Here is a 13,040-nt window from a genome sequence, read left to right as displayed (position 1 = left end):
GTGTATATATATATATATATATATATATATATTTGCATAAATTTTAAAATATTAAGTTAATACTGGATGTTTTTGAATCTGCTTTTTTCATTCGGAATAGTCTGACATGAACCATGTTATCATAATGTGACATACCTATGACATCAAGTTATTAAATACAGATTGTTTCTGATGGCCTAATTCAGTTAATAATCTAGTATTGTATGAAAGTCCCTTAATTTCACCAATATCTTAATGCTCACACTATAAATCCCCACCTGTGAAACAAATTATAATAACTACAGATTTGTGGGTATGTATACACATTTTTAAGTATAAAGGCTTATCTACACAATTTTTGGGTTTGGTGGCAAGAAGAAATTGCAGATCATTTTTATAAAAGAAAGTATGAAACTGGACAAAATTCTCAAAAAACCACCTTTCACAACTCTGGGAATCAAAGACAGAAAAACAGCAGAAAGTGTATATTCTTGGAAAACTGCTAGAACTTTGGATAAGAATAACAGGAGTTTGTGGTGCCTTCACCAGAGCTGTCCCTCTTCTTTCTCCCTCCCCTCTGCTAGTTTGAATGGCAAAAACCGTAGTTTTTACTAGAGGGAGGATGCCACTGGAAGTAGTTGATTTGCTACTTAAGAGTGGACTTGATTTGGTGCAGGGGGTGAAAATTTGAGGCTTTTTCAGCTAAAAGTGACAAACCTAGTAACAAACAGATGAGGAAAATCAACAACTTTTCTGGCCCAAGATTGCAGTCCTGGTTGGGGCAAGTGATGCACCAACTAGTAACTTAATAGGTAGGCTTTGGAAATGAAAGAGTCATAGAAGAGCTGAGATAAATTCTCCATATATCCTTGGCTGAATGAGAAACTACACTTGTGCAGGGAAGATCCCAGAGAACCCAGTAAAGAGTGAAAGTGTAAAAGAGAACTGGCTATGGCATTAAATTCAGTAGTCCCTCCTTATGCATGGGGGATACTTCCAGTAACCCCAGTGGATGCCTAAAATGGCAGATAGTACTGAACCCTATATATACTGTTGTTTTCTTATACATACATACCTGTGATAAAGTGTTTTATAAATTAGGCACAATAAGAGATTAACAACAATAATATTAAATAGAACAATTATAATATACTGTAATAAAAGTTGTGTGGTCTCTTTCTCAAAATATTTTATTGTGCTGTACTCACCTTTCTTTTTCTTGGGAAATGATAAAATGCTTATGTGATGAAATGAAGTAAGGTGAATGATGTAGGCATTGTGACATAGCATGAAGGCTACTACTGACCTCCTGATACCTCAGAAGGAGGATCATCTGCTTCCGGAACGCGGTTAACTACGGGTAACTGAAACCAGGGAAAGCAAAACCATGGATAAGGTGGGGGGAACTGTGGACATAATCTCTCTCTCTCTCTCTCTCTCTCTCTCTCTCTCTCTCTCTCTCTCTCTCTCACACACACACACACACACACACACACACACACACACACACACACACACACAAATTGATCAGAAGAATGTAGATGCCTTGTAGGTTTAAGGTGTTTGAGCAGTATCAACCGAAATCATTTGTTTATCATTAAGCTATGTAGATAGAGGGTAAGCATTCAGAAGCCAGGCTAAAACACAAATATAAGAATAAAAAAACTTGGGAGAGATAGCAGCAGTTGCACACCATGGAGCAAACAAATGTCACAATTTAAGCAAGGTAAATTAAAAAAAAAAGCTTTAGAAAAACTAAAACTATATCCAGATTTGCTACAATATATTATTTAAAAAGTTTAAGTTTAAGCCAAAAGTTCTGGGATATGTAAAAAAAACACAAAAGTGAAACCTATACTCAGGAAAAAATAACAGTCCATAGAAACTGATTTTGTTGAGTCTAGCAAATGTTGGGTATAGCAAACTTCAAAGTAGCTATTATAAATATGTTTGGAGAATTAATGGAAAATATAAGTGTATTAATAAATAGGCAATCTCAGTGGAGAAATAGAAATGGTAAAACAACAAATGAAAATTCCAGAATTGAAATAATATGTAATAAATGAAAAATTATTTAGATGGGCTCAACAGTACATTTGAGATGACAGATAAAAATCAATAAACTTTGAAGATAATTGAAAGTTTTTTTGAAAGACAGAATGAAAACAAATGGAAGAATGAAAAACAGCATCAGAGATCTGTGGAAAAATATTAAGCTCACCAACATATGTGTATTAGGAATCTCAGAGGGAAAGAAATAAAAAGGGCTGGGAAAAATATTTGAAGAAATAATTACTGAAAAAATCCCCAAACTGGATGAAAAACATTAACAGATCCAGGAAACTCAGCAGACTCCCAAGAAAGGAAAAACTATTTTAAAAGATCCATGCCCTCTAAATCCAACCATACGTCAGAGAAAGACAAATACCATATGATTTCACTCATGTGGAATTTATGAAGCAAGACAAATGAACAAAATAAAAAGACAGACTCTTAAATATAGAGAACAAACCAATGGTTGCCAGAGAAAAGGTGGGTGGGGATGGGTCGAAAAAGTAAGGGGATTAAGATTTATCTAATGATGAACACTGAGTAATGTACAGAATTGTTGAATCACTATATTGCACACCTGAAACTAATATAACACTGTAATTGGAATTTTAAAAATAAAATTTTTAAAAAGATTTATATCTAGATATGTCCTATTCAGACTGCTTAAGACGAAGACAAAGAGAAAATCTTGAAAACCGCAAAAAAGTTGCCAACCAAAGAGCAGTACATCTAAAGGCTGACTCCTCATTAGCAACAATGGAGGCCAACCTAAAATAACCAGAACAGTCTTGAATAAGAATAGAGTTTGACAGTTCACACTTCCTGATTTCAAAGCTTACCAGAAAGTCACAGTAATCAAGACACTGTAATAGTGGCATAAGGATAAACATATAGATCAATAGGATATAATTGATAGTTGAGAAATAAATCCTGGCATTTATGGTCAGTTGATTTTTAACAAGAGCACCAAGATAATTCAGTGGGAAAAAAATCGTCTTTTTGGCAAATAGTCTTGGGACAACTTGAAATCTACATGGAAAAGAATGAACTTGGACCTCTACCTCACACTATATACAAAAATTAACTCAAAATGGATGATCTACGTAAGAGTTAAAACTACAAAACTCTTAGGAGAAAACATAGAAGAAAATATATGTATTCTTAAGTTAGAGAAAGGTTTCTTAGATCTACCAAAAATATCCATAAGAGAAAAAATTCGTATTTTAGGCTTTATTATAATAACAACTTTTGCATTTCAAGAATTATTAAGAAAATGAAAGGGCAAGCTACATACTAGCAGAAAGTATTTGCGAATTATATACCTGATAAGGGACTTGTGTCTACAATATACAAAGAACCCTTGCAACTCAATAATAGATGACTCCTTTATAAAATGACCAAAGTTTAAATAGACATTTCTATAAAGAAGATAAACGAATGGCCAATAAGAATATGAAAAGATGTTCAGCATCATTAATCATTAGGGAAATGTAAATGAAAACCACAGTGGCTTGCTGCTTTACATATACTAGGATATATCTATAGTAAAAAAGACACTAATTAACAAGTGTTGGCAAGGATGTGAAGAAATTGGAATCATCACACATTGCTGGTAGGAATGTAAGATGCAGCTCCTTTGGGAAATAATTTAACAGTTACTCAAAAAGTTAAATACAGAGTTAGCATGTAGCCCAGGAATTCCCCACCTAGATACATGCATAAGAGAAATGAAAACATATATTCATAGAAAAACGTGTATATGAATGTTCATAGCAGCAGTGTTCATAATGTACAAAAGGTGGAAACAACCCAAATGTTCATCAGCTGATGAATGGATAAACAAAATATGGCATATCTCTTTAATCATCCATAAGCAACATGGATCAATCTTGAAAACATGATATTAAATGAAAGAAGCCAGACACAAAGGCCACAGATAATATGATTCCATTTATATGAAAATAGTCAAATTCATAGAGACAGAAAGTGGATTAGTGGTTTCCAGGGGCTGGTGGGGAGGAGAGAATAAGGATTGACTACTAATGGGTATAGGATTCCTTTTTAGAGTGATTAAAAATTTCTGGAATCTGTGGTAATGGTTGTACAACTTTGTGAATATACTGAAAGTCATTGAAACATACACTTTAAAAGAGTGAGTTTTATGATACATGAATTACATCTTAAAGCTGTTAGAAAAGAAATAATGGAGACCAGAATGCAGTGAAATGCAGTGAAAAGTGCTGAAAGAAAAACCTAGCAACCAAGAATTCTATAGAATTACAGCAAAATAATTCTTCAAAAATAAAAGCTATGGCATTTATAATTATATAACAATTGTATGTGTTAGTAACAACAGAACTCCAAAATATATAAGCAAAAACTGACAGTATTGAAAGGTGAAATAGATAATTCTACAATTATAGTAGATTTTAATATTACTGCTTTAGCAGTTGATAGAACAACTAGACAAAAATAAGACTATGTAGAAGGCTTAAATAAGAGTGCCAACCAAACTGGCCTATACAAAACACTCTACACAATGGTAGAATATATGTTCTTTTTAAGTACACATGGGACATTATCTAGTATAGGCAATAAAGCAAGTCTCAATAAGTTTAAAAGGATTAAAATCATGCAAAGTATGTTCTTACCACTTTGGAATTAAATTAGAGATCAACAATGGAATGAAATCTTAGAAGTTACACATTTGAGAATTATAACAACTTCTGAATAATCCAGGAGTCAAAGAACTTATAAGGCAAGTTAAATATCTTGAACTGAATGAAAATACAACATAATAAAATGTATGGAATATAAATCAAAGAAGTGGTTAGAAATTTATAGTTTAAACCCTTACATTAGAAAGAAAGAGAATTGTAAAAAAAAAAAAATGTTATTTGAGCTTCCACCTTGAGAAATTAGAAGAAGAGCAAATTAAAAGTAGGAGGGAGGAAATAATATAGTATGGAAATCAGAGAAATAGAAAACAAAAAAAAAACAGAAAAACTCTGAAATCAAATGTTGGTACATTGAAAAAAATTGACATTGATAATCCTTTACAGTAACCAATAAGAGAATACACAAGTGATCAAAATTTGTAATGAAAGAAAGGTCATCACTATAGACCACAAAGAGCTAAAATAATTGTAAGGGAATATCATGAACAAACTTTTGTCAAAAAATTAGACAAATTAGATGAACACATTCCTAGAAAGACAAAAACTATAAAACTTGACTAAAGAGAATATCCAAATTGAACTAAAGAAGTTGAGTTATTAAAATTGTTTTCCTAAGAAGAGAGACAAACCAAGAAATAGACTCTTATAGAGAACAAACTGATTGTCACCAAAGGGGTTGGAGTGAGGGATGGGTTAAATAGGTGGTGGGGATTAGGGAGTGCACCTGTCTCCATGAGCACTTGGTGATGTATGGAATTGTTGAATTGCTATATCGTACACCTGAAACTAATATAACACTATATTAATTGGAGTTAAGATACAAACTAAAAAAAAAATCTTTCCCTAAAGAATAGCAGAGTGAATTCTATCAAACATATATGCAAAAAAAGAAAAAAGAAAGAAAAATACAAATCCTACAAAAACTCTTTCATGAAATGGAGGAGAGAACACTCGCCAATTCCTTTTATGAGGTCACTATAACCCTGATACTGAAACTGGATAAACACATCACAAAAAATGAAGACTACAAACCAGTATCTCTTAGGAACATAAATGCAGAATTAAGATATTGGCAGACTAAATCCAGCAACCCATAAAAAGGATTATACACCATCACAAAGGAGGTTTATTCCAGGAATGCAAGGTTGATTTAGTATCAGAAAATTATTTGATGTAATGCATTATATGAATAGATTCATGTTTAAAACCCACATAATTACCTCAAAAGATGTACAATATGTATGTACATGTATGTATGTACAATATGTACAATTAAATATGTATTTGACAAAATGAACGGCTGATGTTCATGATAGAAACACTAAGAAATAGAAGTAAACTTCCTCAAATGAAAAACCTACCATTGACATCATGCTTAGTGGTGAAAAAATACTTTTCTCCCTACCTTCCCAAGATTATGGAAGAAAACAAGAATGTCTGCTGTCATCATTTCTGTTCCACATTATTCTGTAGGTCCTAGCGAGTGCAGCAAGTCAAGAAAAAGAAATAAAACCCATCGAGACTGGAAGGGAGAAGAAAAACTGTTCTTCTTTGTAAATGATATAATCTTGTATGTAAAATATCCTGTGGAATCTACCAAAACAAACAATTATATGATGTGTAAATTTAGTACACAGTATAAGGACAGTGTAGAAAAATAAGCTGTGTATTTTTGTACTAGGAATGAACACTCTAAAATTAAAATTGGGAGAACTGTTGGGGCGCCTGCGTGGTTAAGCATCCGTCCAACTTTGGCTCAGGTCATGATCTCAAGGTTCATGAGTTTGAGCCCCACATTGGGCTCTGTGCTGACAGCTCAGCACCTAACTCCTGCTTTGGATTCTGTGTCTCCCTCCCCTGCTCACACTCTGTCTCTCTTGGTCTCTCAAAAATAAATAAATGTTAAAAAAATTAGGAAAACTGTTTCATCTAAAATAATACAAAATATACTTAGCAGTGAATTTAACAAAGTAAGTGCAAGATCTGTACACTGAGAATGAAGATGTTGCTGAGAGTAATTAAAGAAGACATAATTCTGGGCTCCAGAATTAAAAACTTGCTTTTCAAAAGTCATCATTAAGAAAATGAAAATACAAGCCATACAGTGGAAGAAAATACTGGCAAATCATGCATCTGATGAAAGGTCTTGGATCTGTGATACACAATGAACTCTTTACAACTTAGTATTAACAGGGCAAACAACCCAGTTGGTTTTTTTTTTTTTTTTTTAATTTTGGGGGGTATTTTTTAGAGACCGAGCAGAGGAGAGTGGCAGAACGGGGGAGAGAGAGAGAGAGATCCTTTTTTTTTTTTTTTTTAAATGTTTATTATTGAAAGAGACTGCATGCAAGCAGGGGAGGGGCAGAAAGAGAGGGGTACAGAGGATCTGAAGGGGGCTTCATGCTGACAGCAGCATAATGCTGGGCTCAAGCTCACAAACCTAAACTGTGAGATGGCGACCTGAGCCAAAAGTGGATGCTCAACCACCTGAGCCACCCAAGCGCCCCAGGAGGGAGACTCTTACTCAGGCTCCATGCCCAGTGCAGAGCCCAACATGGGGCTTGATCCCACGACCCTGGGATCATGACCTAGCTGAAATCAAGAATCAGATGCCCAACTGACTGAGCCACCCTGGCATTCCAACCCAGTGCATATATAGCAAAGAATATAACCTAGTACACAGATAAAAGATGCTCAGCTTCACTGGTCATTAGGGCGATGCAAAATCAGACCACAGTTTGATACTGTAGCACATCCACTAAAATACAAAATAAATACTAGGTATTGTTGCAGAGAAACCGGAGACCTCTTACACTGCCAATGAGAATGTAAAATAGTAGAGTCACATTGGAAAACATTTTGACTGTTTCTTGCAAAGGTAAACCTATAGTTAACCATGTGATCCAACACTTCCACTAGTATCTGTCCAGGAGAAACAAAAACTTATACCCACATAAGACTTGTACATAAATGTTTACAGCAGCATTATTCATGATAGGCAAAAACTGGAAACATTCAAATGTTTATCAGCTTGTGAATGCATAAACAATATGATAAACCCATATTATGGAATCCTAATCAGCAATAAAACAGAACCAACTGTAAATACATGAAACAACATGAATTAATCTGAAAACATGGTAACTGAAAGAAGCATGACACAAAAGAGTTCATATTGTGTTAATTACGTTTTATGAAATTTCTAGAAAAAACAAAACTTTAAATACAAACTAGCTAGATTCAGGGTTGGCTGGCACTGGGAATACAGATTGACTGCAAATGAGCACAGTGGAACTTTTCGCAGATGATGGGATTGTTTTACCACTGGACTATAAGATGGTTGCATGCCTGTATAAATTTACAAAAAATCATCATAACTGTATACTTGCAGTGACTCCATTTATGGTATGTAAATTATACTTCAGTAAAGCTTTTTTAAAAGTTCATCAATATGTTCATTTATAAAAAATTAAAGGAAATAAACCAAAATAATAATGGTGGTTATCTATAGTTTGGGGAATACAGGTGGTTTTTATTTTCTTTTTAATATTTTCTCTACTTTTCAAGTTTTCTGTAATGAGTATGATTATTTTAATAAAAAATGTTTAAAAGATGTCTTTAAGGAGTGTTGGAAAGGAAAATGTTTAGTTTCAAAAATAATGAGAAAAATAGGAATGCAAAAACATTTTCAGTAGTTTTTAAAATGTCAAAGAAACAAGATTAGGGCTACTTAGTTTTCATAAGCCAAATTCTGCCTATATCCTATAATTCAATTTTTTTTCTTTCTATAGTGTATGTCTGGATCCTATCAAGAAGCTAAAACTTTGTTGAAATCCTACTTGCAGCAACATGGCTATGGCTCCTGGATTGTGAAATCTCCCTGTATAGAGCAATTTAGTATGTGATTTAGGCAATCCATTGTCATATTAAAAATCTTTTATTTTTTGGTGTCTTTGACTAGTAAAAATATTTAAAAATTTTTGGTGGATTTCAGCTTTCAAAACCAGAGTCTTTGCAAAAGCAATGTCCAGAGATTGCTTGAAAATAATAATTTACATGAAAGCATTGGGGTTCTTAATTTTTTTTTTAATTTTGGAAAAATTACTACCTGATTAATTATGCAGCCATTTTGTATTTATTTTCACAGGCATTATAAGGCCATTACCCTTTTCATAGTTTAAAAGAAAATTCTATTTCTTTTAAGTTTTTGTTTTAAAGTTATCCATGTAGCAGATATATTCAACATTGTGACCTGGTATTTCACTCCTGTTGTTTCTTTTTCAATTAAAAATTAGAATACAGGAATACAAATAATAGTCCTTGCTCATTTGTTGATTAATTCAACAAACATTTGAGTGCCTAATATTTGCTAATCACCATGCTTGTGTAATAGTAAAAATCAGTAACTGTCATTCCTCACATCAAAGAAGTTTATGAATGCAAACTGCACATATACATGCAGAAAAATGTTAAGCATGTTAGAGAATAGTTTCATAAATTAGTTATTCTGATTAATAGTATCATCATAAATACTTTAAAGAGTGCCCATTTTCCAGTGTTCTGTAATTCCATCCAAATGTGATTTAATACCTTGTAATTTAGATAAGTAGGGATTTCTGATAATCAACCAAAGATTATTTAGCTTTACATTTATATTTGTTTATAATATGATTGGATCAAAAGGAAAAGTTTAGTTACCACCTGAGTTAGGATATCTATCGTTAGTGAAATTGTGAGTTTGTTCTGTAGTTCAACCTATTTCTTAGTTTCAGTCACAGATGAATTAAGCATTATTGGTTCTCACACTCTGTTCCTCCTAGCTTGGATCTTTATAATCTCTGATGATGTTGATAATGTTTTTTTTAAATTTGTTTTATCTATTCTAAAAATATCTTTTCAAGATTGCAGTTGATACCAGTAATTGTCATTCTTTGTTCAGAGATAGAAGCTTCATCGAAAGGACTCTAAACTGCCCTACATCAAAAGCAGCAATACTTATTGCCTCTTTTATGTACTCTGTGTTATGATTATATAAGATACTTTGCTTGAAGAAAATCAGACTTCTAAATCCAAACTTACGAACTTCAATTTTAAAAATTCTTCAAAAACTAAACTAGTTGCATCTAAGTCCTCTTATAGCTCTAAGGTTCTGTTATCTGAGATAAACATTAAAGGATAGATAAAAGTGAGAAGGCCGAAATGGAAGAGAGAATATATTCCAGTTGGAAATAATAAAACAAAAGATTAGATGGGAAATGTTACAGTGTTTGCACCTAGAGAATAGAACACTGGATGGAAAGTTGAGGGTTGAGTCTAGCAGATGTTCTGATTTGGGTAGGCAGAAGGGAACCCTTGAAGGGTTTTGTGTAGGGAAGTGACATACATTAAGACACCATCCACAACATTTTTATGTTCACTTACTATGGAAATTTCTAAACATACGAAAATAGAATAGTAAGTGACTCCCATGTACCCATCACCCAGCTTCAATAATTATTAAAACATAGCAATCTTCTTTCATATATACTTCCCCAAGCTGGATTATGTTAGAACAAATACCAGACATATTATTTCTTTTTTTTTTTTAAGTTTTAAATTACTGTTAACATACAGTGCAATATTAGTTTCAGGTGTACAACATAGTGAATTCATTACTTCCATATATCACCTGGCGCTCATCACAGCAAGTGCATCCCTTAATCCTTATCATCTATTTAACCACTCCCTTCTCTCCCCCCCCCCCCCCATAACCATCAGTTTGTTCTCTAGGAAGAGGCTGTTTCTTGGTTTCTCTCTCTCATCTGAAAATACTTTCATGCACATCTGTGAGATATGAGAACTCTTTAATACACACATATGTGTATAACCACAATCTATTTAGCAACACCTTAAAAATTAGTAGTAGTTCTCTAAATATCTCATAAGTGTTATATAGATTGTTGGAATCAAGATCAAAATTACATTATATTGGAATTTGTGTGTTAAATATCAATCTATAGATTTTCTCTCACTTCTTTTTCTTTTAATTTAGTTCTTGAAGAAACTGTTTTTAGTGGAGTTTGCCATAATCTCATTTTTGCTACTTACATCTCCATGATATTATTTAATGTGTTCCTCTGTCTTATTTATTTCCTGAAATCAATGGTTAAATCTAGAGGCTTTCAAATAGAGGTTCGTTATTTTTTGTTTTTGTTTTTGTTTTTGTTTTGTTTTAGCAACAATACTTCATAAGTAGTACTTACGAAGTAGTACGTATGAAGTAGTACTTCATCACAAGACACAATGTCTGGGTTCTTTTATTTTTGTGATATTAGCGGTCAGTGATCATTGCCTTATTTTGTTAGGGGTTGCAGAGTTTGATAATCACATTCTCTCATTAGCTGGAATGTTATTAAATGTTTGCTTATAAATGGTCTGATTACCTGGGGCGTACTTGATAACAAAGCCTGGATTATTTCTCTGTCTTTATGTTTTTCAAATAGCAGGTTCCCTGTCATTTTTTAAAGTTCACCAATGAGAATTTTTTTCATTATCATTGTGAATTTACATATTTGGGTTTCAGTCCTTAAAATTCATATTGATATTATTCTTTTGTGTTAGTAGAAGCCTATTCTAGGGGTGCCTGGGAGGCTCAGTCAGTTGAGCGTCCAACTTCAGCTCAGGTCATGATCTCACGGTTTATGGATTTGAGCCCCACGTTGGGCTCTGTACTGACTGCTCAGAGCCTGGAGCCAGCTTCGGATGCTGTGCCTCCCTCTCTCTCTGCCCCTCCCCCGTTCATGCTTTGCGTCTTTCTCTCTCTCTCTCTCTGTCTCTCAAAAATAAATAAAAGTGTTTAAAAAATTTCTTAAAAAGAAGCCTATTCTAAACCTCTCAGTGGTTTTCTTCTAATTGATATTTCTAATGCTCTTTTAAGTAATATCATTTTGTATATTTTATTTTCTATTTGTTGCTGATATATAGACATAAAACTAGTTGGGTTTTTTTTTTTTTTTTTTTTTTTTATGTTGGCCTTCTATCCAGTACCCTTGCTAAGTTAATTCTAATTGTTTAGAGCTTTTTGGATTTTCTTCATACACAGTTGTGTCATATGTGAATAATGACAGATGTATTTCTTCTGTCCCAGTCTTTAACTTCAAATGTCTTTTTCTTGCTTTTTTGTACTGGCTGTAATTTCCTAGTACAATGTGAACAGAAGTAATGAGCAGTGTCCTTGTCTCATGTGAGAACCTTGTCATGTTTGTGCCTTTGTCTTCTGATCATGATCCCAATAGTCTTTGTGAGCTTCTCTTAGAACAGAATGTTCTTGCCTCATCTTGTGCATTTGTTGCCCCATACTTGGAAATGGCCATTTCTCTCTTAAAAAGCTCCATTTCCTTTTTGTAGAAAGTGGTTAGAAATTATAATCTGGATGCTAAGGGTACGTATTAATACTGAGGTTTTTCCCCTCAAGGTCTTTTCAGAGAAAAATACCTTAGAAATATGTACATTAAGGTAAAATAATATGTTTATTCGTTCCTATTGATTATTTTAGTTCAAATTCAGGTCCACAGAGTTTTTTTAATCAACCTTTTAAATCTTACATTTGTATCTCCTTCCTCTCACGCCAAAATCCTGATTCCTAGTGATAGCAATATAACTTCTTATTCACTTTTTTCTACAACTCATACATAGTAGTCTCAGAATAACAATACCATCACTACCATCAATAGAATGATTGCTGAAAACAAATTTTTTTGATGTTATTTATTTTGAGAGAGCATAAGCAGGGGAGGGTCGGAGAAAGAGGGAGACACAGAATATGAAGCAGGCTCCAGGCTCTGAGCTGTCAGCACAGAGCTCCATGCAGGGCTTGAACCCACGAACTGCAAGATCATGACCTGAGCCAAAGCTGGACACTTAACCAACTGAGCCACCCAGGTGCCCCTGATTGCTGAAAACAATTTAAAATTGTTTTTGTCCTCCGGACGTATTCTACCAGATATGTACAACCAGTTTGAACTTCTTTATATGAGTTGTGCCTCCAGCCTATGACACACTTCAAATTATTCATTTAATTTAGCTCTTGATATTTAAAATTGAGATTTAAAAAATTATTACATAAAAGTATAACAAATCTGTAATACATGGTATATGCAGAAACGTCTAGCATTTATCCCTGTTCCTTCCTGAGAGTGTGTGTGCATGTGTACGCCCTCTGTCTTTATATAAATACACATAAGTATAATAGATGTGTACACACATATACACACACACACATATATATATATATATATATATATATATATATATATATACACACACACACATATATATATAATTATTAGGTTT

The 13,040-nt window shown here is 33.4% G+C and overlaps 1 protein-coding gene across 4 annotated transcripts in view; it reads left to right on the top strand.

Annotated features, from left to right (window-relative positions):
• Nucleotides 1-13,040, top strand: part of ADAD1 (adenosine deaminase domain containing 1) — a 103,283-nt gene that overhangs the window by 41,226 nt on the left and 49,017 nt on the right. For 2 of the 4 annotated variants that reach the window (XM_058721455.1, XM_058721456.1), the window contains exon 12: nt 8,501-8,606. The exons of 1 other annotated variant lie outside the window; for it this stretch is intronic. In XM_058721455.1, the coding sequence (XP_058577438.1) occupies nt 8,501-8,606 (106 nt within the window). Of the gene's footprint in view, nt 1-8,500; nt 8,615-13,040 lie in introns of those variants that run through there. One more of the 4 variants, XM_058721457.1, reaches the window with a different exon arrangement.

This window comes from Neofelis nebulosa, chromosome 3, assembly GCF_028018385.1.
Source record: "Neofelis nebulosa isolate mNeoNeb1 chromosome 3, mNeoNeb1.pri, whole genome shotgun sequence".
Taxonomy (NCBI): Eukaryota; Metazoa; Chordata; class Mammalia; order Carnivora; family Felidae; genus Neofelis; species Neofelis nebulosa.
The sequence above is the reverse complement of the archived record's forward strand: the minus strand, read 5'-3'. Positions and strand labels throughout refer to the sequence as shown.